This window comes from Podarcis tiliguerta (genome assembly GCF_965153285.1).
Source record: "Podarcis tiliguerta genome assembly, chromosome: 10".
Taxonomy (NCBI): Eukaryota; Metazoa; Chordata; class Lepidosauria; order Squamata; family Lacertidae; genus Podarcis; species Podarcis tiliguerta.
The window spans coordinates 45556902-45582358 of NC_139543.1; the positions used below are offsets into that span (position 1 = coordinate 45556902).

At 42.2% G+C, this 25457-nt stretch overlaps 2 protein-coding genes across 10 annotated transcripts in view; both read left to right on the plus strand.

Annotated features, from left to right (window-relative positions):
* CSNK1E (casein kinase 1 epsilon) overlaps nucleotides 1-4682 on the plus strand; it is a 52274-nt gene extending 47592 nt beyond the window's left edge. For 5 of the 8 annotated variants that reach the window (XM_083400811.1, XM_083400813.1, XM_083400812.1 and 2 more), the window contains exons 9-11: nucleotides 9-148; nucleotides 1372-1437; nucleotides 3058-4682. In XM_083400811.1, the coding sequence (XP_083256937.1) occupies nucleotides 9-148; nucleotides 1372-1404 (173 nt within the window). In that variant the 3' untranslated portion in view covers nucleotides 1405-1437; nucleotides 3058-4682. The remainder of the gene's footprint in view (nucleotides 1-8; nucleotides 149-1371; nucleotides 1438-3057) is intronic. The other 3 variants (XM_083400816.1, XM_083400817.1, XM_083400818.1) reach the window with 1 other exon arrangement.
* A 9759-nt stretch (nucleotides 4683-14441) lies between these two features.
* TMEM184B (transmembrane protein 184B) overlaps nucleotides 14442-25457 on the plus strand; it is a 33769-nt gene continuing 22753 nt past the window's right edge. The window contains exon 1 of one of the 2 annotated variants that reach the window (XM_083400810.1): nucleotides 14442-14825. The gene's annotated coding sequence lies outside the window, so the exon portion shown is untranslated. The remainder of the gene's footprint in view (nucleotides 14826-25457) is intronic. The other variant, XM_083400809.1, reaches the window with a different exon arrangement.

Consider the following 25457-nt stretch of genomic DNA (forward strand, 5'->3'; position numbering starts at 1 on the left):
CTTGCCAGGAAACACGTCCCCCAGGGCAATTTCACGGGTGGACAGGGAGCGGAAGGTCAGCATGAGGTTACACCGAGGAGCCCCTGCAAACATCTCCTCATCTGACCTCACAGGGCGGCAAGAGGTGTCACGGATTTCAGCGTCACAGGTGGGTTCCTGCCGGCGGCCAAGTGGGGCTAGAACTGCTTCCATCTGCTTGTGGGCTGTGGCTAGAATTAAGAAAATAGTAGAGTTAAGAGTATCACCAGGTCATGTTAATCTGGTAGCTACCCAGTTGGTGCAAATCCTTATTCTGCTTCTTTGTGGGACTCCTCCTCTGAAAACGATGGCAATTACATCCTTGTGTGAAAGGGGAGAAATTACCAACCTTCCAGCTGTTGAGAATTTAAACATTCTGGCAGCCCAGCGTGAGAAGCAGAACAGCTAAGCTAGCTGTGTTGCAGGGCTTGTCATACGCTGAAGTGAAAAAAAGAATCTTTAGTCTGAATTCTTGTGTGAAGTGCTATCAGAATAGTCACGAGCCACCAAATATGTACAGCAAAAATACATTACGGCTGCTAATCTGCTTTTCTCCCGCCAAGATACATATGGCTCAGACCCATGGGGTATTTTGTAGATTAATAATAGTACATTGAATTATGCTTGGGAGTCAGTGTTGCAGTGCAGCCTATGTGCATTCTTGTCTGCTGATGTCAATAGGAGGCAGGCTCTTGCGTTCCATACTAGTTGAACTTCCCGATTCTTTTCAAAGACACAGCCCCATTGCAGTGATTTATTCAAGTCAACAACAAATATGGATTATTTTAACCAGGGGAAAAAGGACAAAATTCTTGGACTAGCTGGAACTGGTAGAAAAGCACTCATGGCTGCAGCACCTGCCTGCTTCCCCAAACTGGGAACAGGATCAGCCAAAGGATATGTATCATAGCTGTCAAACTTTTTCCTTTTCTTGCGAGGAATCCTATTCGGAATCAGGGAATTTCCCTTGAAAAAAGGGAAACGTTGACAGCTATAATATGTATGTGTGACACTGTCTCCTTGGAATCTAGGAACCATCAGTAGTCATCATTGCCTCCTTTTTTGTGGATTTAGTTTTATCTTTTTTAGCTAATCATCAGTTAAATGATTCTTGAATCTGCTGAAAAAGAAGTCAGCTGGGAAATAAGGTTGACGTGCATTCAGTGGCAAGCCGTCTACCAGTACTTTGATGAAAATTATCCTGTGTTTGTAGGTTGTTGAATGTATTCCTTGGAAGGAGGGGGTGGGGTCTTGTTGCAACAAGGGTGGAAGAAAGAACTTGGATGACATCTCTTTACCCACCCTTGCTAAAGTCCTCTTCTGCAGCCTACTCACTTTTTTATTTGTTTGTAGACAAGTGTGCCATTTGATCACCTGGGGAAGTGAAGAGAGGATTCCACCGGACCAGTGTTTGCTTAGGTGAGTCTCTGCCTAACCCCTTCTCTTTTGTCTACGTGGTTAGTGGATCTTCATGGGTTAATAGGCTTCCTTTCTGCATGTAACCCCAGCATAGTGCCTCATGGTTATAGAAATGGCACAGTCTGTGAACAAGTGGGATGTTTTAACAGCCCCAGCTGTTTAGAACCTATGACAGAGAGATCTAAACATTCATTCTCTCTGTGTCTCTTGGTTGGTAAATGTTCCAGGCCTACCCAGTATCACAAGGCCATTTTTGAACATTAAAGGGCATGGCTAAACTTTGGCTAACATGCCACGATTAGCAAACCGTATAGTTTATTGCTGTGGAAACATGTAACCCTAGGCATATATTAAGATACTGTTGAGGAATGCATTCACCCTACCAGCTCAACTGCTAGGAGCTACTACCTAACAGTTGTAGACCTCACCCTTGAGTCTCACTCACATGGGACTCTTGAAAGATGCAATGTGCACAGTTCTTTCACACCATAGCTTGCTTTCTTGTCCCCTTTGGTGAAATCAGTTGGTTAGATTGCCTTTCCCAAAAACAGCTTTCTCTGTACTTTCTCTGTACTTGGTTGGAAAGGAATATGAGGCAGGTTGCTACTTGCCTTTATTGCAGAGGGTGAAGGAAGGCAACAGATTAAGGGGGAAGAGCAGTGACTTGAGTCCTCTTCCCAAAAGCATGCAGATGTTGATGTAGGAATAAGCCACTGCTGATTTTAAAAGCAGGCCTTTATGTAGCTTACTGGACTTGGTCCTAACACGCCAAGAGTGCCGATATGTTCCCTGGCCTCACCTCCCCACCCCCCCAAAATTACATCATGGTAGCTTTTCCCATCACTCCCCTCCACATCTTAGGGGCTGATTTTCTGAATCAGGAAGCCTGCCCTGCTTCTGTAGGCTCGCTCTGCGATTACGAACCCTGATCTGAAGAAGTGTGCATGCACACGAAAGCTCATACCAATGACAAACTTAGTTGGTCGCTAAGGTGCTACTGGAAGGAATTTTTAAAAATTTTGTTTCAACTATGGCAGATGAACACGGCTACCTACCTGTAACTAGAACCCTGATCTATCAGGGTTCTCAGTTGTGCCAGGAGCCTCTTGTGGAGCAGAGCAGCCTGCCAATTGCAAAAGTTCAGCCCCCAACCTGTGCAAAGCTGCAGGAGTGTTGATGGTGTTGTGATCGAAGGAGAGGGGCGGTGGAGTGTGCCCCTGGAATTGCAACACCCTTCTGATTTAACCGGCCTTTCTTGCTGTGTAGAATTTTGACTTTTCTTTGGGAGGTGGGAAGAGGCTAAGTATCCTTGTCTGATGCTTCCAGCATTAACTAAGGCGAGCATCTTTTCAATTTTGGGGCTGCTTCCAGGATAAAGCAGTGCATGCCCACATTGCAGATACGTTGTGAAGCTGAGGGAAGGAACAGGAAGCACCATGTATACTGTTTCACAAATGTCCTTTCTAAAGAGGGTCAGGGGCACAATCGGCTGACACATTTTCACAAGAGTTACTAACTAGTAGTAGTTATTAGTAAGATTTGTCGTAGGGTCTCCACTGTTGGATGGGGGGAAACATTTTTAACAATGCTCTCTTCTTTTTCCCCCTTTTCCTTTTCTAGTGTCTTCACTGTATTTTTCTTTTAAAAAACAAAATAACAAAAACAAATTTAAAAAAAGAAAAAAAAAGAAAAAAACCCCAATTTTTCCCCCCTGCCAGCAACAAGGAGAGGAGCTGCCCTATGCTGGCGTCCATGTCTTTTCTGAGATCGTTGCCTGCGTTCCCGAGCCCAACTTGCCTTGGACAAAGTCACAGACGCAGGAGGAGCCTTGCCGAAACACCTCTGCTGCTGTCGCGCAGTTTCATCTCCGTAGGCCTTGCCCCATTTCACGCCAGCAGGCTGTGGCCAGCCACCCCCAGCTTCTCGCTCCCCTTTTTTTTTTTATCTGTTTGTATCATTGGGAAAAGGAAAGAAAAAAAAACCACACAACACAAAAAATCAAACCCCTGACTTCCATATATTTTAAAAGTTCGGTTTGTGTAAGATGAAATTTGTTTCCAGCATAATTTTAAATTCCGTTGGGATTGTGGGGGGGTTTTGGGGAGGGGAGGGTCGGGGGGCGGAGGAGGAGGAAGAGGCAGAGGAGGGTGTTTGGAGCAGACTTTTACAATTCCAGGCCAGAGTGGTGTCAAAAGCTGGCTTTAACATTCATTTAAATGTGAACTGCGGTTTCTAGCAGGTGCTGCCTTTGTGGGTGGCAGGGGCCGGGTGGAGCAATGGTGGAAGAAGCATCTAGGCATTCTTTCCCCAGGGGACACCACTGCCCCTCTGTGCATTCACGGGCGTGTTGGGAGATGCCGCGGGCAGACCAGCGAGGCGGACAGTACTGGCACAGCGGCAGTTGCGTGCGAAGGGTGGAGACATGTGCTGCGCAAGGCAGGAGCAAATGTGAAGGACGTGGAAATGTTGCCTGCCTCATATGCAGGCAGTGGGGGTGGGTGGGCGTCTCTCCTTTTTTAAAAAAATTGAAACAAAACTGTTTGCGTGTGTTTAGTTTATATTTTTTTAATTATTATTTTGTACTTCCTCAGGAGCCGGGGAGGGTGTTGAGGACAAAGGGGGAGAGGTATGTGAAGATAACAGTGGGGGGAGAGTCCCTGCTTTTACTTCAGGGGGTTGGGCCTTGTGTACCACCAGTTTCCCAAAGGACAACCCCAGCTCAAGACGCACAACCTCTCCTCACGAAAAGGTGTCTCCCACCCTCTGTATTCACCCCCCATTACTAGTTTTTTTTTTAAATAAAGACTTTAGGCTTTCCTTAAGAAAACCGATCCATCCTGGGATGTGCATCGCCGCAGTCGTTACCATGCCCTGCAGCCTCTTGCTTGGCACACTTTCTTAATTTTATTTTTTACTTTGGACAGTGTGGAACCATTGGAAGTGGGGGTGGGGCTTGGCATATTTGGTTCTTTTTATTCTTTCTATTTAACACACAGCTCTTTTTATTTTTCCCCCCTAATTTATTTACCCTGCTTACTGTGTCTTTCTTCCTTTCTCTCTCTCTCCTTTTTTTAATTAAAGTAAAAAAAACAAAACTTTTTATTACTTTTAAAAAAAACAAAAACAAAAAACCTTGAAGAACTTTGGGGGGGATTTTGTACTTTTTTCCTGTGTAAATATTGGACTTTTTTGAGCTTTATCGTGGTTGTTAATTTGAAGTAATAAAGTAGAAAATGATAAAGTGATGGAAGCATCTGCCTTTTTCTTTCTTCTCCTCTTCCCCTTCCAACCTGGCTGTGATCATGTCATGTCGGCAGGAAGTTTCATCTTACATATAGCCTCCCTCCTGCTCTGTTTCCAAGTTCCAGGAAAAAGATTGGCAGGGAAGAGAATGTACACCATTTGTACACCTAAAAATAAAGCTGATCTGGCCTTCAGGTTCATAATTGATATTGGTCTGATAGCAGAAGAGGCATCTGAAATGTGATGCTCCTGAAGAAATGCTGCCTGCGTTTTGAGCTTGAAGGAAGAATAGTTTGAGAACTTGAAATCTCCAATTTGGTTCAGGGGCCTTTCGCTCTCTATCCTTTTAGCGTTCCTGACGTTCAAGCCAGTACCACGAATACCAACAAACTCAAAACGACACTTCCAAGCCTGCAGCCGTGAACTCCATTAGAATTTAAATAGCATAATTGCCACAAGTTAAAGAGCAAAAATGTCATTGAGCGCTAGTAATTTCGGTTCAGCCCTAGAAAGCGTGTGATTTTTAAGCTAATGCTGCTAAACTCTTCAGCTGAATCTGGATGCACATTTTAAACCAAAACTAGCTAGGCAATTGCACTTTTACTGAGAATATGTCGTTTGTACTGAGATTGAATCATCTCTTGTTGATGCATTTTCGACAACCTTTTGCTTTCCGCTTGGGTTAACGTCATACAAATTAAATTATTTTAAGCAACATATTTTTTAAAAAATATATAGTGACAACAGGTAAGTTTGATTATTTCCTTACACCTTATGCTGTCCTAAAGAAATAATTTTCTGTTAATTTATAAAAATGGGGCATGCTTGCTAATATGCTGTTTTTGTGTGTATGTGGAAATAGGGAATTTTGAATTCTTTCTTAGCCATGAAATTTGATGGGGTAGCACTGAGAGCCACCATTCATAGTCTGGAACATAAGAAGCTGCATTTATACCATGTTGTGACTATTGGTTTATCTAACTGTTGTCAGCCTCTTGACTGACAACAGCTTTCCAGTGTCTCAGGGCAAGGTCACCTGATGCTTTTATGTGGAGGTGCCAGAGACTGAACCAAAATCTCATCCCTGCAAAGTCCTGGTCCTTTCTGCAGTTGTGAAAACGATAGTGAGATCAAGAATCTGACAAGTTTTTGCTGAAAAGCAGTACAGAAATAACCAGGCTTCAGTTGCGTACCTTGCTTAGCTCCAGTGCGCATGCTAAAAATATATCTCCTGGCTAGAGAAGAAATCTGGTGGCATTCAACATTTGGGTTGAGACATTCTGTGTGAAAGTGATTGGATACTGTCATTTGGGCTGGATTCTCTTTGAACATGTACTGTGGTTAGCAAATCTGTATTCAGATGTGGGACTGTGCATCAGAATTAAAGGTGTCTAATGTTTACCTTATTGAAAAGAGGCATTAGCTTATCAAAAGCATATTAGTGCAAAGAGCTATGAGGCTTTCTTTCCTTCCTGGTTTGTAATCTACTTGGAGAGATGCTAATCCTAGGATGCTGTGTTTAGTATGGGAGAGGGCTCCCATTACTGTAGGAGCTTGTCCCAGTGGCAGCTGTGGGAGCATTTTGGCTTTGTAGGGCTGCAATTTTTAACCTTGCTGTTTCCATCAGAATAGGTTCGTACAGAACTTATTCAGGAAAGTGTGCCATTACACATCTGCAGAGTGCCATTGTTTTCCTCTCTTTTTTAAACACTCAATTATTTTCTGCACATCTATGGACAGGGAAAAAAGTTTCCACGTAAGAGTGCCCAAGTATGATTTCCAGTTAAGGAAAAACATAAGTTTTTGAATTCATGTTAAGGAAAAAGATAAGTTTTTGAATTCATGTATTTTCACCTACATATTTCATTGCCAAAAATCTAAACACAATTTTTTAAAAAGTGAGGAAAACCTCCCTCTAGTTGCATGACGTTTTCCTCCCCGCAAAAAATAAATAAATCAGTTTTAACTATTATTTACCCCAAACACTTTCCCCCTCCAAATTATAAAAGAACAAAATATTCCAACCAATAGACAAAAATGATGAGTTCATATGATCCAGGGCATCTCTGAGCACAGCAAAACATATTTGCAATGCATGGCTCAATTCTGAAAATGTGAACTGTTCATTTCTACTCATTTGCAGAGTTCATCACAACCTCTGTTCTATCTGAGATGTGGGGGAATATATTATTTGTTTGGAGAATGATGTGGAGTCACATCCAGACACCATTTTCCTCAAATGCGAAACAAAAGGGAAAACATAATTATTATAGAAAGAGGCTAACAGTAACTTGCTCTCTTGTAAGGTCATAAAACAAATACTAAACCCAAAAAAAGTTCCTCAAAGTAGGGGACATTTGCTGCTTCCTTTCAGGACTTCAGGGAAACGGCTCTGGCCATTCTGGTGGATCTCAGAGGTTCTTGGAGAAAAGAAAAGCAGATACAAGTCTGCTCACTCAGGTACTGACATGGCTGAAACGAAGCAGGTCTCTGTGTTGTTAGTGCTTGTGTGGAAGACACTGAAAGCCCCTTTAATGTTTCCTTGTGTTCCATAGAAGAATAAAAAAATGAGACCTTTTGTAATTGGGAATGGATATTCAATTTTGAAGGCAGGCTATGCCTTTATAGCTGTGAAATACGGCTTGTCTTCTCTGAAAAATATCCAAATGGCCATTGGGAAAGGATCAAACTCCTTTACACGAGAAGCTTGGGTGTCTTGTACTACTTGATCCTTAAAAAAATGTTCCTATTGTGAAATTTGGGAGACGGGCATATGTTGAGAGTATGGCATATACTTGGTATCATATCAGTTCTAGGCAGCCCCAGTTGAAAAGGTAATACAAGGTGAGGGGCTGGGAAAGACCCCTGCCTGAAACTCTGACCAGCTTTTCCAGTCAGAGCAAGCAGCACCAGATTAAATAGACTAATCTTAACTCCGTAGAAAACAGTTTTGTTTAGTCATATAAAAGAATTCATTTGTTTTAAATATATATTTGGACCACTTGGTTGGCAAGCCTATGAAGGCAATGTACAACCAGGAGAGTCAATTAGCAACATAAAAATCACCCTTAAAATAGACAAAGCATCATTTTAAAATGGCATGACATTTAGCAAAACAGATCAGACCTCTGATGCTGGGCATGCCATACTTAAAAACCTAGAGAAAAAGGGGATTGGGAGGGTCAGGAATATGGTCACACACGCACACACACATATATATAGCAAGTGGGATTGGCCACAAAACGCTGGAGTCTGGAGTGTTCCTGCTCACTCTTCCAGTCAGCCATGTCCCCCCCCCCCCATAATCCGTCCTATTTTCTCCCCCACAAACAGCATTCTTGACCATTGAGTGCATTCATTCCTCCATTGGGCTGTTTCTGGGGATTCCCCCAAATTAGGACCCCTGAACTTTGGAATTAGAGGGAATGATTTAAATTTAGGTGCCATTTGGACTGGGGATTTCCTAGTGCTAACTAAATCTCAATGTGGCGGTTGTAGTGTTGATTTATCTGTGTTATATATACATTAACCTGGAATCTGCTCTGGTGTAAGGCAGAGGAGACATTTTTAAAAATGAATGAAAAGGAAATGTGCTTTTATCATTGTTAAAATATCAGGCAAGAATTCCTGGTGCATACAAGGGCAGCTCAGCAAAGCAGATGGCTTTCTAAGAGAGACCATGGAATGGTTCTCCATAGATATCAAATCCTTAATTTGAAAGAGGCCATTGAGGATGTTTTGGGTATACGGTATCCTGTGCAGGTAGGGCATGTTGAATTTTTCAACTTTCAAATTCAAAAAATGAGGGGTGCTAAAAAGTTGTAACATGACTTGGGAATTCAAAAGATATTTAGGCTAAATTGATATAATTTTGTTTTGCTTGGTAAATGACTGTAAAATTGAATAGAAATCATTAAATTATTACCAAATACTTGCAGTTATATATTAATATTTTATTAATTATTATTATTTAGCACATTACCTGACATTTTCAGAAGGTAAAATTCTTTGGTTCCACGAAAACAGTTTATGGTGCTGCTTCATCAAATGTAGACTTAACCATGCTAAATGATGTCCAGTCACAAAAAGAATAGCAAGTTTGAGTTCCTCACATCCCAAAACATATTTTTAAGACCCCCCTCACTGAAGAAATTTGCAAAAATTAAGTTTCACCCCCTAAAATCACACATACTGTGCAAGGTAGACAATTTGGGCTTTGTTTCCTATAGTGTCCTTTCCAATGTCAGTGACCATGAAACTGATAGGGTATTATGCCCACACCCTTGGGCTCAGCTGACTGTTACACATCATCTCAATTCTATGTCTCCCATTAAACCTGTAGTGCAGAGCTTGCTCTTGCAAGATGTTGCTGGAACAACTGATTCAGCAAGGCCCCACATTCCAGCAAGAGTTAGCTGGCTGCGTGACTAAGTATGGCATCAGTTGTGAGACCTGCCAAGACAGCAATTATGAGGGCAGCTTCTTCTGTGGTACAATCTGGTGAGCAGTTTTTCATACCAGGAAGTTGCTCTCTTATCTCACTTTTATAGTATGGCTCTTAAGAGATACCAAGCCCTGGGCAATGGTGGAGATTTTACTGTAATAACTACCAGATGCTTTAAATAATAATTTTGTTTCTGTCTTGTCTCTTCATAAGTTTGGGAAGGGTAATAGTTCTGTTTTTGTTTTGTTGTTAAAGTTTCAATAAAGGGTCACATGTTTCTTAATAGAAAAGGTCTTCCAGATTGGCTCATTTCACAGAAATAGCTTAGCAGGGTGCCTGCACTTTTTGCTTCATAACTTTCCACGAGGGCTTGATACGTGTTTTTTGTATTAAAGAAAGCTCAAGAGTCTGGGAGCCCAGCTTGGGGGTACCAATGCAGGTCTTTATATGGTGCAGACCCTTGAGTAACAGGAGGAGCACTTGATTGTGTATATGATGCTTTTGTATCACAATGTTTTCAACAACTGCCAGGTTTGTTGCATATTGAACTAGCAACTTTGAACTTATTATTTCTGAGGATATTTGATTTGTATTTTGATTTTTTAAAAATGCATATATGTATGTGAATATTGTTTTGTTTGCCTTCCTTTGGGAGGAAGGGTAGGTGAAAAATATGAAATAATAATAATAAATAAATGTAGTATTAATATATTAAAATATTACACACACACATATGGCTTGGCAAAAATCTGCTCTAATTGTTTCAGAAGTCAATGTTTAAAAATTGGGTCCCAAACAGTGGAGAGAGCCTCAAGGAGTCATTATCCAAAGAAATCCTATGTAAAGGGATTAGTGTGAACACTCAAAGATCTGCCTTAACAGCTTCTATAATGCAGATGAAGAATGCATATTTGCCTAGCTAAAGAACAAGGAACTGATTTAAGGTAAATAGCACTTCAAAGGAATAGAGAATGTATCAAGATCAGCTGGATTTGGTCAAATTCCCAGACTTTGAAAACAGAGAGCCTGAGCGTTAGGAGAAGCCCAGAAGGGTTATGTGCTGTGTGACCCTTTCTTGTGGCATTAAGTCACTGGTTGGGCACGTGTGGTGGGGAGGAGAGGCGACTGGGGCTGAACCTATCAAGCTGCCAAATACCAGCTGCTGTTGGTAGTGCTGAAGGTTGCTGTTACCATTTACCAGCCTTTCATCATTACTCCTACGGTAAAAGTAAAGGTACCCCTGACCGTTAGGTCCAGTCGCGGACGACTTGGGTTGCAGCGCTCATCTTGCTCTGTAGGCCGAGGGAGCTGGTGTTTGTCTGCAGACAGCTTCCGGGTCATGTGGCCAGCATGACTAAGCCGCTTGTGGTGAAACCAGAGCAGTGCACGGAAATACCGTTTACCTTCCCACCAGAGTGGTACCTATTTATCTACTTGCACTGTGACATGCTTTCGAACTGCTAGGTTGGCAGGAGCTGGGACCGAGCAACGGGAGCTCACCCCGTCTCGGGTAATTTGAACCGCTGACCTTCTGATCAGCAAGCCCTAGGCTCAGTGGTTTAGACCACAGCGCCACCCGCGTCCTGATTCCTAGGGTAGGTTGCCACAATTACAACACAAACTGCTGCAAGAGTCATAGTGTGATGGAGCAGGGATGGGAAAGGGGGGGGGGAGCACCATTATTTCACAGCAAAGACAATGGTATCTCCTAGGGTGCTATTTGCCAATCCTCTGCACACAAAAGTTTTTGTTGGAAGCCTACCAAATAACCTAAGCAGAGGATGATAGAAGTTCTATAAACATGCACTGCCAATTTTCATTTAATTTTTTTTTTTTTGGACAGTTCATATTTTAAATCTAACCAACATGTCAAAAAATAAATAAATGGATCTGTCTTTTTGAGTCTACCAAATTCTTCATCAGGCTGGATTTGACCAAAGTAAGAAAAAACAGGTTTGGTATCTAGAAGCCACTATGTCTGCATTGGTCTAAAATTCATTTTAGTTGTGTACGCTTAGATGAGGGCCTGGCTAGGGGGGTTGTCGGGAAGAGCACCTACACGTAGATAACAACCCTTGTAGTAGACATAGGAAGAACTAAGCTTATCCAGCCAGGGCAGTACTACATTACAATAAAATACATGTCAGTTTGTGTGTGTATTTTTCTTCTCATTGATTTTTGATGATTATTACATTTATGTCCCACTTTCCTCCAAGAATTCAAGGTGGCATACACAGCTCTGCACCTCCCTTTTAATCCTGGCAACCTTTTGAGGTGGGTTTGGCTGAGAGGTAGTGACTGACCCAAACTCACCCAAGGAGTATCATGGTCTCCCAGGTTGCAGTCCAACCAATATGCTACGCTGGTAGTCAGCTGAATATGTGAACTAATTCCTGAATCCTCACTGCCCCCCCCCCACGAAAAGTATCTGGATGGGTGTGTGATTTTGATTACTAAATACTGAACACCATTATGCAAATTGACCATCCCCTGTAATGTCTCTGCGTGGAGGATTTGGCTGAAAATGCAAAAGATTGCAATATGCAAGCCAGCTCTGTCACTACCTGTCATTGTATAGTAGGGCAACTCACGTATGCAATGACTTTTTTAAATGGAACGTGCTCCAGAGGTGCCACAAAATAAATGCTGACTGATTCTAGACAGCAATTTCTATTGAAGTTAAAGGAACCTTTGAAAGTCAGCAGGAGGTGACATCTGAATGCAGACAGTCAAGTGGGTGGGTGGATGGGTACCTTTTAAGTGGCTGTTTAGGTAATCTGAACGCATAAGGTGTTTGGGTGGACAACTGTTCTGCTGAAAAAGGAGAGAACATACTAATTTTAAAAATGCATGTTAATATAAATTATGTGTAAAAGGGGAAGAACAGATTATTCCTGTAGAATTTACACAGCAAGATTTAATTGTGTGTTACAGATGTTATAGCTAAAATAGATGTTTTAGGTCAGGTTTCCTCAACCTCTGCCCCCCAGATGTTTTGAGACTACATTTCCCATCATCCCTGACCACTGGTCCTGCTAGCTAGGGATCATGGGAGTTGTAGGCCAAAAACATCTGGAGGGCCGAGGTTTAGGAAGCCTGTTTTAGATACTATAAAAGGTAAAGGGCCCCTGGACGGATAAGTCTAGTCAAAGGTGACTATGGGGTGCAGCACTCATCTCACTTTTAGGCTGAGGGAGCTGGTGTTTGTCCACAAACAGCTTTCCGGGTCGTGTGGCCAGCATGACTAAACCACTTCTGGTGCAATGGGACACCGTGATGGAAACCAGAGCACATGGAAACCTTGTTTACCTTCCTGCCACAGTGGTACCTATTTATCTACTTGGACTGGCATGCTTTCAAACTGCTAGGTTGGCAGGAGCTGGGACAGAGCAATGGGAGCTGATCCCGTTGTGGGGACCTTCTGATTGGCAAGCCCAGGAGGCTGAGTTGTTTAGACCACAGCACTACCCTGTATATTGTACTGTATATTGGACTCTGCAACATAATTATAGGAAGGCATAGTCTAATATAAATATAGATGCTGGAAGTGTAATGCTGGAACTGCCTCACCGAGGCATGTCCAGTGGTGTTTTCTTTCTGGTCAGAAGCCATTGTATCAATTTTTTATTGGCAAAATCATTTATATTTGTGTATGTCCATGTGCTCTTAAATTATATTCCTGTAGTATGGAGAAGTTTTGTGAGACTTTGTGGTTGCCAAAAGACTTCTACTCTGAGCATGAAAGGATAAACAAACAGCATCTGTTACACAAGACCTAAACACCCTTGCTACATCTGAACACACTTTTTTTACAAACACCAACTTTTTCTGGATACCTATTTGGACATTTGGAGGGCATTTATCAAATTATATGTGTAAACAAAGATGGATGTATTGATGGTTATCATGTTGTTAATATGAGCTGTTAGGTCGTTGTTTTGCTCCACTCTGTACACCTTTTTAATTTTTCTAATAAATTTGCCATTAAAAAAAAATTAATTTAAAAAGATTTAATTGGATTTACACAGAAGGTAAGCCATCTCTTGGAACAACTGACTGCTTATGTGTATGCAGCGCCAGAGCAGTCTCACAGCATGTGGAAAGTAAAATAAATGAATAGTGAGAAGACAATAACTGGAGAAACATAATAGTAAACATAGCAACAGGATGTTGAAAGGGTGTGTGTGTGTGAGAGAGAGAGAGAGAGAGAGAGAGAGAGAGAGAGAGAGAATTCCTGCTTTTGACATACTGTGTTGTATTTGGATTCAAGTAACAAACGGTGCCCCCTAGCGTTTTGTTGAAAGAGGGACAGCAAGCAATACTACCTTCATTACTCCAGCAGTCAGTAAATTCCTAACTCCGTTAAGGCAGAAAACAACCTCCCCCAAATATTATTGGACAAACATTTCAAGAGCAAGCGTTTCCTGTCTACTGATGGTCTATTTTTGCTGCCGAAGTTTTTTGTTCACTGAACAAATAAATGTCCAAAGTTGAGAAAGGGATTATGTTTTGAAATATAAGGATAATTTTTTAAAAAAAAATAAAATTGAGATTATAGTGAATTAAAATAAATAAGAAAGAAAAAAGAGTAGAAAAAGGGGGAAAGAGAATACATTTTTCTTTTTTAAAAAAAGCAGAGGAAAACATCCACAACAAAATAACCATAAAATATAATTAAGGCTAAAACTATATAGTATGTTTGCTGATGTATAAATTTATTGCTTCCCTCAGGTATATGTTAATCCATATATAACAATGGTTTCGACAAATACATTCCAAACAAATTTGTCCATGCACAATCTTCGTCTTCATGAGAAATAAAAATTTGACCACGGAGCGGGGATGGGGAAATTTTGGCCTTCCATATGCTCGTCGACTCCCGTCAGCCAATGGCCAATGCAGGGATGATGGGAGTTGTAGTCCAGAGACATCTGGAGGGCTACAAGTCATCCAGTTAACTGCCTATGGCTCGGAATTCCTAAATCCAAATCATTCCGCCCATTCACACGCACACGTGTAATGTTTGTCGATGCCAGCTATCCCCAACCCCCCCGAGCTGATGGTACTTGCCAGCATCATCAGGGAGGGCCTCTGATCTAGAAAAAGACCAGCTGCCATTGTGCAAATGGTCAGAACCAGAGCTGGAAGCAAAGTGCGGCGCTGGAACACCGGAAGGAAAGAAAAGCCACGCTGTCTCTTTAAAGCGACGGCCGTCGCTGTTGTTCGGGCGGAGCTTAGAATCTATCTGTGGAAGGCGGGGGGACGGGGACGTCACTGTCCCAGAGGCCACTGGTTACGTCACCGCCTCGCGGCTCCTCCTCCTCCTCCTGCCTCTGGCAGGAGCGCGCGCTGGAGAGAGAGAGAGGGAGACGGGCAGCCAGCTAGCCCCCGAGCTTCGCGCCTGCGCGGAACTGTTCGCCTGCCCAATCTCTCCCTTCAGCTGCTCTCTGCCCCCCCCCCCCGCCTCCCTCTGTTTGGGGCCGCAGCAGCAGCAATTAGCCCGAGTCCGGGGCTGAGAAGCGGCCCTGCCACGCCAGGTGTTCGCGACAGAGCGGCTGCGCGGCCACGGAACCCCCGGCCTGGCCATGGTGCTCCTGAGGGCCTCTCGTCCTGCCCGGTCCCCCGAGTGACGGAACTGCCCCTGCCGCCGGAGGAGGAAGAAACGGAGCCGGGAGCACGACAATCCCGCCAGCGCCAGTCGGTGAGAGGAGAGGGCGGCTGCTGCCGGGAACGGCGCCTCAGGGCACAAGTGGCGCGCCGAAGGGAGCCACGGGGCACTTGGGGTGGCGCCTGGCAGGGGTGGCCCTCGAAGCGAGAAAGGGGCGTGAAGGCGTGTGGTGCGGAAAGGGGAACGGCCCTTCGCCCCTTCCCGCAGGCCAGGTGGCACCTCAGCGTCTTCAAAAGCTGCTCACAGCGTCTTTTGGGTCCTGGTGGCATGGCCTAGAGATGGTGGCCCCCTGGGATGTGGCTTCTAAGGGATGGCATCTGCCACGCCGTCCTGTCTTGACACCATATATGACATCAGGTCGTTGGGCCTTAGCCAGTGGGTGGGGTGCAGAGTGTGATGGTGGGGGTGTTTTGTTTCTGTAATTTACAGTGGTACCTCGGGTTAAGTACTTAATTCGTTCTGGAGGTCTGTTCTTAACCTGAAACTGTTCTTAACCTGAAGCACCACTTTAGCTAATGGGGCCTCCCGCTTCCGCTGCCGCACGATTTCTGTTCTCATCCTGAAGCAAAATTCTTAACCCGAGGTAATATTTCTGGGTTAGCGGAGTCTGTAACCTGAAGCATATGTAACCTGAAGCGTATGTAACCCGAGGTACCACTGTACATAAGTTTAAGGACCATCTTTTTTCTACTTGGACGTAGGCAAGGTGACTCAAGCACATTACATAGGGGTAGTCCTGGGTGCCACCGTCGTGCCACAGGGTGCTTAAATAACACAGCCTTGTTGGGTGAGGATGAATGTGGGCATTGAGTGTTGTGCAGAAACGGGTAAGTGCATGCAGTTGCGGGAGATGTGGCACATTTGATGCCGGTCAGTGTCCTAGTGATGGTGCTAAGATGTTGAACGTGGCAAGTGTGCTGTAGAAACCCAACTCATCCTGCCACATCTGGCACTGAAAATGGGAAGAACTATAGGGAACACCGTAACGCTTTGCTGAATAGCAGAAACACATAGCATAGTTTGAGCTTAGTTTGCATGTGGTGCATGTCATCTTGAGTGGCATGATGTGGGCCTTACGGTGCTTTGACGCTGAATGTGGCACCAGGTACAGTGCTGTAATATGGTGTGAGCTTAGTAGCTATAGGAGGACGAGTGTAGTGCTAAAATGTGTCTGCTGAGTAGCATATCAGATAAAATCCGGCATATACTATAAGCATTAAAACTAGATGATATTGGCCAAAGGTTTTATGAGTTTACAAAGCAGGTTTGAGGCCCTAAGCTATTTGTGTGGTTGGACGTCTTTGTATAATACAAATTATTAGATACTTATTAGATAAATTTCACCTTATGTTCCATCAACTTGTGTTCACTATTAAATCACTTTCCTTTTTGCTTCTCTTTCAGCATTTCTTATTGCTGAAATTTATGTGCAGATAGTAGTAGGAGGCAATTTCAAACAGTCATCTATGTTTAATTGTAATTTACATCACACTTTAAAAGACTGATATGCATTATTTTTTCCAATGAGAAATTAACTCCAAGAGCCAGGTAACACTTCACTTTTGAAATTTGCTACTTTGGCTAAACATACATCTGGTGTTATCAGTTGTGAATTGTACAAACACATATGCATGACTATATTTTCCTGTAATTCTTGGCATCCAGGAAGGGATTCCTTCTTTGCTATGTGTAAGAATCTGCCTCCTTAAATAAAGTATGCACCATTTATAGATAATGATTCCTTGTGTAATTGTGACCAAATTCTAAAAGTTGTGTGAATTGGTAGTACAGTATGTATTTTGCACAAGGTTCATAGCTTGTTTTTTTATGAGAGGACAGAAATAATTATTTTGTATCTTCAAATGATGGGGTTGGCAGTTCCATCTTGAAATGCTATGGGGTGTTTTGTAGTTCTGTAGTATTAAAAACATGGCATCGTTACTGTGGAGTTCTCTGGTATACAAAACACACGAAGGAAGACTGTAATATTTGTAGCCTCCCTGTAGACTGAATAGGTGAAGTGTACTAAACTTATATTCTATAATTTTTACATGCAGTGTGTTACATTTTCATGTAGTAAATGTAGTTGAGCATCTTCAGTTATTTGAAGAGTAATTTCTCTGTGAGAATTGAATGGAATGGAATTGAATGGAAATTAATCATTCAAAGGAGTGAATTGCTATGTATTATTTAGTTATAAATCGTCTGATACCTAAATCCTAGGAGCAAACCTTAATTGTCAGTTGCAGTAACTCCTTGAAATTGCTGCCTACTATCACATAGGATGTTGAGGAAAAGGTTTGAAGGACAATAATGAGTTATTATATAGAGCCTAAGATTTTGAAGGCAGGGGCTTGATTTTCCCTGACCCATCCATGCCTACATATGTTGTTTTTCCTCCTCTGTCGCTATAGGACCACATCATCTTTTCAGCACTCCTTGAGCTGTAGCTTGGTAATAGAAGAGTAGATTCCTGCCAAGATAATTAATCCTGCCAAAACCCCTTGGGTGTCTTTAAAGAAACTGATCTATAAGCAGTCGTGGTAGTAAAATGGAATACATAAAGCTTTTAGCTACAATAGCTCTTAAAATATGATATTGAAAATAATATCTAGGAAAGCATTTCCAGTATGAGTTACAAATTGGGGAGGGAGAGGGATCCTTCCAGCGACAGGAAGTCACTTTGTCAAGAGTAGTCTGTTTTAATGTGTGATTCTTGACTGCTAGTACTTGTGATCTAGCTCAACTCAGAGGATGTGCTCCTCTCCTCCATTTACTAATTTTCTTTTTTTCCCTGAGCGTTCACTGCAGAGTGTTCATAGAGTGTTGGCTTTGTTTTTCAGTGCAAACCGTGACTGGGAAGGCACAGATCACCTTGTGTCCAGGGAGTAGCACATGAACACTTGAGTCTGTAATGCAGTGTGGTGATCATTTTAACAACCCCAGAGGGATGCAATTTACAGGAAGCAAAGAGGGGAGGGGAGAATCAGCAAACACATTTCACCTGCTGCACAGTACGCTCTTTAAAATGTAACAACTGTAATTGGAATGAGCACCCCTTTAGCCTTGTGGTACAGTATAGCAAACTGTTCAGGAATGGTTGTCATATTAGTGAAAGCTACTGCACATGGGATGCGGAAATGGCTTATACTTTTGCACCATAAGGTGTATGTGGAATGCCCTAAGCTGCTGTATCATGCAGCAGTTCCATATGTTCTCTCTCTTGCAAGTGAGTTGTTTCCATGGCTTCTCCAGTTTTTGCTGCATCTGCCGTATTTATCAACAGTGCTTATTGGTCAAACTAGGACTAATGTTGTTACCACCCATCCACACTAGAGCATAAGCCTACAGGCTTTTAAAAGACAATGTAAGCCATTGTGTGATCCCTTTGAGACAGACATTTAATGTTTTATTAAGGACATGATTTATCTCTAACTGACCAATGCGATCAGCTCCCTTATCTTGTGTAGCCTTTTTGTGTGTGGTGACTTTATATTAAATATTTATTGTAAGGTTTTTAGAGATATCTGTGCTTGTGAAGTATTTATTGGTATATTGAAGTTGTAGAAACTGAAAGATCATTGGATTGTTCATTCTCAAACTATGCACCTCAGAAGCACACATATACATAAGACCTCATATACCTATAGCCTAGTGACACAAGCACTATTCAGATTGTTGTTGTTGTTTTGCATACTATTAATACTAGACAATCTACATATGCATAATAGAAATGATAGATACTGGTCCCAAAGGGCTTAAGGTCTAAAAATAAACAAAAGCTTGACAACAGAAGAAGGACTAAAAAAAAATAAAATGTTGCTCTTTCAGTTGCAAGTACTTTTGGAGGGGGGGGTGTATCTTTGCAGAGAGGTAGGACAGAATTAATGTATCTCTACCCATTGGAGAACTAGAGAGCCACACTCCTGTCTCTGTGCTCCAGTTAAACACTGAAATGCATGTTCATAACTAAAAATGTGATTGAATGTCATATCATTGATGTGTGATTCCCCACCTCCCATTAATATGTTAAAGGGTTCCATGTTTGCTGCCACAGCTAACAGAGCAATCCCTGTGCACCTAAGTGGTTGAAAGCTGGTGAAGTCACTGGTTCAAATCTCAGCTCAGCCACAGATGCATTAGATGGCTTTCTGGTGGGTTGTCTCAGAAACAAAATGGGCAATACTCTGAATGAATAGAATACAAGTGAAGCTTTATCTACTTTCCTAGTACATTAGTGTATGAAAATAATTTTTCACTTGCAACTTTCTATTGCTATTTCAAATAAATCTCCTTTAAACTCAGCTCTCACCTCTGTCTTTTCAAAATTTCAACGTTCAAGAAATGCTACTTCAGGGCGATATGTGCCTCCCTTTCCCGGAGGAGCTGCATGGCAAGCAGCAGTGAGATCATGGGTATGAGGCACATAGTGTGCATAGACTAATTCTGGTACCGATTCTGGGAAGGTGACCCATCCTAGAACTGCAGTGTTTGATCCTATTTTTCAAAGGAAGAGTGGTATGCTGGAAACAGCCTCCTCCCTTTCCTCTTGTTTCCTGTCTCATTCCAAAAAAAGAGTCTCGCTGTGGTATGCTGACCTATTATAATGTGGGTCAGTCCACACACACGCATACACACACACACAAAAGATGGAGAAGAAAACTGCAGAAATTAATAGAGCAGAAAAACTCTCTTGGAGAAAGATAGTTGTTCATAGTAAAAGGGTTTCATTGTTGATCTGCACATCTGATTTAGGGTGGATTATGGGTGTTTGCAAGTGAATTGGTTGACCTGGTATAGGACAATATTTAAGAACAAGGCAAAGGAAGGAATAGACTAAAGGTGCAGCTACAGGGATGAGAAGAAGGGGCTGTTTTCTGTGAAAGTAAGGTAAGGAGAGTTGCACTTTCCCATTCTAGAATAAACCGAGAAACTTAAAATGTTGGAAATAAATGTTGTCTCCAATCTAAATTTTACAGGACTTTTCAATATATATTTAATTAAAATGTTGTAACTGTTTAGAACTTATCATTTACTAAAAAAAGTTATTCATAGTCATTTGTTTTTACCATTTACAGTGGAGAACTTTTTGTTTTGATAAAAAGAAAGACAGCTTGAGTGGCGTTTTCTGTCTTTTGTTTCACTGAGCATACAGCCAGCTGTTTGGATAAAAAATGATGAATAGGCAAAAATCTCATGAGGATTTGGGCTATTCAGTCCCCCACAGTACAACTACAAAAGCTGTGTTTGGATGATGCTTTGTTGTACTGATAGCTTAATTATATCACTAATAAGCAGCCTTCTTCAGTGTGGGTGAACAAAATTCTTATATGCGTACCAGAAGCAAAAGTAAACTGGCATGGAATGAGATCCCAAAATATATGGGGCAGGTAAAGAGTATCTGCTGATGTTCTAGTTCAGGGACCTTACTCCTCTCTCTTTCCTGAGACTTCACTTTGTTTTTACCTAAAGAGGCAGTAACACATTAACCACCAATGAACGCAAAACTTAAGGTATACAGTAAATTAACAGAATGTTAAGGTAAACTTGGATTCCCTTCACATTGACACAACAGCTCATTATACTGAACATTCTTTTGTTCAGTAACCAAAGTAAGTGCAGCCTTGCCATCTGCTTGGTTATTGGACTTCTGTTCCATGTGCCATGATGTCATGACATATGACACAACAGCCCTTGAGGCAGTATATCATTCTACAACATTGTGTCAGATGCAGGACTTATCATTAGTCCCAACTTAAACATGAAGCTCCTGTATATTACTTTATATGCTTGACTTTCCTTATCCCCCGCTTCTCAGAATAAAGAAAGAGATGCAGTGATGATGTTGCTTTTCAGACCCATCTTAAGTCAGGACATGAGCGACATAGAATTATAGAAAGCAACCTGGAATCATAGAATCACAGATTCCCTGCAATGCGAGAATCCTTTTGCCTAACATGGGGCTTGAATGCGCATGCGGCTTCTCTTAAGGAGAGCTTCCCTTAGTGCACTTCAGCACTGTACTAAAGGAGAGCTTTGCCCAAGGCACTTCAGCAAGGCATTTTAGCATTTCGGCACTGTACCAAAGTTGAGGAAGAGGTGACACTAGCAGAAGGGGGCTTGTGCAGCTACTGCTTTTTGTGTTGTTTTCTTCTTCTTTTTTTAAAAAAGGTAAATGACCCTGTAATGACCCTGGTATGGACTAGCTGATGGATATAAAGCTGCTATTATTATTATTATTATTATTATTATTATTATTATTAACACATTTATATTAAGACTCTTTTAAAATGAAATTCACATTTAAATGAAATTCACATTTAATACAAACCAAAAGAAAGTCTACAACTTTGAATCTCTTGAAGCTATGATTGTCAATCAAACATGGAACCTGTGCCATGATTCTTTTTCATTCTGACCTTGGTCTTCAAAAGTGATTTGCTTAGTGCCCTCTCTGTCTACAGAGAGCACTGCTCAGAAAGTGGGAACCAGCACCTTGAATTGCCTCCAGAAGTATATAGATGGAGCAGCTGCTGGAAAATATTGTGTCTATTTCCATTCAGCACTTGATTGATAGAGCAAATGAGGCCTTTGGTCTAATTTGACACTTCAGCATTTCAGTTATAAATTTGTCACCTATATGGTAACTCTAAATATTGAAGTGTCCAAATTCAGTACACAAGTTCAGGGCACAATCCTACATTCTAAAAGCCAACTCAGTCCACACATGTATTTTTAAAGTGTGTGTTTGGGGGGGGGGGGAAGGTACAAAACAAATTGTAATGTCTCCTTTGAAGACTGAGAGATCAGAATGAAAGTTGGTACACACATTTAAAACACAATTATGCCATTCATATTCAAACTCAAGATTTGCCCCTGTGCCAGTTTTCAATACTTGCAAAGAATATTCAGTTACTCCAGTCCATTTAGATATGCATGAATTAATGGTGTCAAGATTAACAGTTTCAGAATGGTGAGTAGTAGCAGTGCATTGAATAAAAAAGGCATCCCTAGCCACAACAACAACCTTTAGACCTCTAGTCTGTGAGCCTAATTAGGCCCACCAGACCTTCCCATTTGGACCATGAGGCCCATTTTGGCCAAGCCTCACCCACCTGGCCAAAACCTGATGCCATATATGGTGTCAGTTGAAGTGTACAGGTAAAGACAGAGCTTTGACAAAAGGTGTTCTGGGTGGAGGTGCTTGGAAAGCCCCTTGCACAGTGTTTCCTAAACACTGGCTTTTGCTCAGTACTTCCCAAGTATCTACAACCAGCTGATTGCTGCACACACATTCTGTTGCCCACACAGTTTAATTTCAAACCACGCAGGCAAAAATGAAACACCTGACATCACTGTGACCTGCAGAGGTGCACAGATGCGGCCTGCTGGCTGGAAACAGTTCCCCACTCTTATGTTAGGAGAGCGACAATTCCTTGAAGAGGTAGACCCTCATCCTCGGATAGGTCACAAACCTGAAATATATGGTGACCTGTTTATTTATTTCATAAAATTTATACACTGCTTGATTGTAAACACACACACAAAACTCAAAGCACTTTACATAAAAATTGACCTGTTGCTATGTAGAGATTGTTGGTATATCTCTGGTGGAATGAAAGCGTGTGGGTTTTTTTTAATAATTCAAAGCAAAGGGAGGAAAATATTATTTGTAAACATACCACACATTCTAAAACTTTTGGGGATGAATGATATGCTTGACTGCTTTATTAGTCAGATGCATTATTCACTGGTTGCATGCACTAGGGGGCAGTGTATGTTTCATGTGTTGTTTCTTTGCATTTTGAATGCCTGTCTAGACACCTGCCATTTGAAAATGCATTTTCCCTTACATTTCTTAGGGGTTTTTTTGGTGGGGCCGGGCCTGGGCCTGGCGGGGAGGGGTGTGTGATTTGTCCACTGGTGCAGTTAGGTAATTTTACACTCTAGTTTTCATGTGTAATCTTTTGTTTATTTAAAAATGTGTTAAGCCAGCCATGCTATGTTTGGAGATGTTCCCGCTCATTCTCTTGAGTTGGGCCCTGGACCATTGCCTGAATATTATTTTCTGATGGCACCATTGGGTTTGTTTTGCTTTCTTCTAAAATCTTGGCTTGTACTTAGAATAGGGTATGTAGATTTATAGGTTCTGTAATCTGTTTAAATAATAATAACACATTACTGTATATGAAGCACTGAGAACACTCTATCTCAGTAATCTTTGCCACAATCCTTGCAAATGTTATCATATCCATATTGCAAACAGAGTTGAAACTGAAAGATAGTGGTTGGCCTAATAATCAAGCTAAGTTTCAAAATCACATTAAGGCAAGGATTTTATTACGACAACCTAAACAGCATAAAATAGTGTACATGCTTTTGAGTCCTCCAGAACTTTTCAGAAGAAAGGTTTGACTTCAGAGCTGTGTCTCTTCAGCTGTTTCCTATCCATGTTTCAAAAGTCTTGATTTTTTCAAATAGGATTATTGCCAAGTAAGTAATCCTATTTGAAAAAAACCAGGACTGCCAAATTAGTAGGCATGGGACGTGGGTGGCGCTGTGGGTTAAACCACAGAGCCTAGGACTTGCCGATCAGAAGGTTGGCGGTTCGAATCCCGCGACTGTGTGAGCTTTTGTTACTCAGTCCCTGCTCCTACCAACCTAGCAGTTCAAAAGCACGAAGTGCAAGTAGATAAATAGGTACCGCTCCGGTGGGAAGGTAAAGGGTGTTTCCATGCGCTGCTCTGGTTTGCCAGAAGCGGCTTAGTCATGCTGGCCACATGAACCGGAAGCTGTACACCGGCTCCCACTGCCAGTAAAGCGAGATGAGCGCTGCAACCCCAGAGTTGTCCACGACTAGACCTAATAGTCAGGGGTCCCTTTACCTTTACTAAGTAGGCACAGGATTGCATCCTTTAACTACCACTTTAGCACTAAGAATGGAAAGTCCAGTTCATTCTTTTGGGCTTCGTGATAGAAAGGCTCTATTATAAGAAGGTTTTTAATAAAGCGTCTGTTATAAATTTCAGACAAATCCCCTGCTTTGGTATTTATATCTAGCAGCCATGTGAATTGATCATAAAGGGGAGTGTTTGTGTAGACTAGGGTTGGTGTGTTGTTGTTTTTTAAACTATCCTCGTTTATTGTAGGCATTGCTGTGATTTACAATATCTCCTTTTACATTGTAATAGGATTGGATATCCTTCTCTCCTCAGCCTCACAGATACCTGATAATTTCTTTCACCTTTTCATTCAAGCTTAATTGGCTAGGCATACATCTGTGGTAAATCCTTCCTACATGTGTATTTCATAAGCTTAGCAAAAACCTCTTACTTGTGCCCTGTGGTGTGTAGAATGTTGTCAGACGGAAACCAATTTCCTCCAGACTCAGCAGCAAAGGCGTCTCAAACTCCACCCTGTTTTCAGTTTCCTGAGTGTCATCTTTTTCTATAGAACTTCTTTCTTTCTTCCTTCCTTCCTTCCTTCCTTCCTTCCTTCCTTCCTTCCTTCCTCCCTCTGCTTCAAGCACATCAGGGTTTTTCCTCTTTCCAAGTGCAGTCTTCATATTATATTTAGCATTTCCACAGATCTCCCCTCAAACCCCACTTCTCATGCATGTGGCTGAGGTTTATGGGAGTTGGGAGTCCAACCACATCTGGAGGGCACCAAGTCTGGTAACAGTGGTCTATACCAGTGGTTCCCAATTAGCTAATTACTGAGGGCCCCCTATTTTTCAAAAGCCAAGCCACCCCCCCTACTTTTGAAAATTTTGATAACTCTATGGTAGTTACCTCTGCAGAGCAATTTTTTTGAACAAAATGTGGGGTAGCCCCTAATAAGCAAAGGATTTTAGGTATATTAAAAAACACACTAGGGCTGAGCAATATCTGGTTTTCAACATCGTGATATATCAGCAGCTAAACATCACGATATTCCGATATATCACAACGTCTGAAATTGGAGATCAGGCGTGGGGATGAGGGAAGGAGCAGCAACAGAGGTCGGGTGGGTAGGGTGCCTGTAGATGAAGGAAGAAGCAGTCATGGAGATTGGATGGGTGCAGGGAGGAGAGGAAGCAGAATCACCTCCGCTGCATGGTTTGAGTGGGAGGGGATGGAGATGGGGTGTTCATTGAGCCAGCGAAGGTGCACATCCACTGTGGCTGCTGTTGCTTTCCTGCTGACTGAGAAAAGCTGCTTCGCCTCAGTGCCAGGGGAAGGTAGTGCCACAGTGCCCTGAAGGGAGGGCCATCAGCTGCCCTGCTCTCCATCAGTGTGAGGGGAAGGCAGCACCTTGCAATCTGCTGTCCTGTTTTCCCTCCTGAGGGAAGGCAGCTCAGATCAGCAGCATATTGGCGGTGCCTTGAAATCAGCTGCCCTGCTCTCCCTTGCACAAGAAGCAACATATTGTTGCATATTGCCAGGTCAAAATCGTTATCACACTGGAATTTCAAAACTGGTTTTGGCCAGTATATTGAAAAATCACACCGTGCTAAAACAGACCATAAGATTTGTGATATTAGCCGTGCAAAAATGACAAAAAATTAGGGGGGGGGGGAGGCAAGGATTGGGACCGCGGATCCCCTGGGTGTGTTCCGCAGACCCGAATTTAGGAACCACTGGTCTATATACCATCTCCTTGTTCTTTGTGCACTATGGGGGTTTG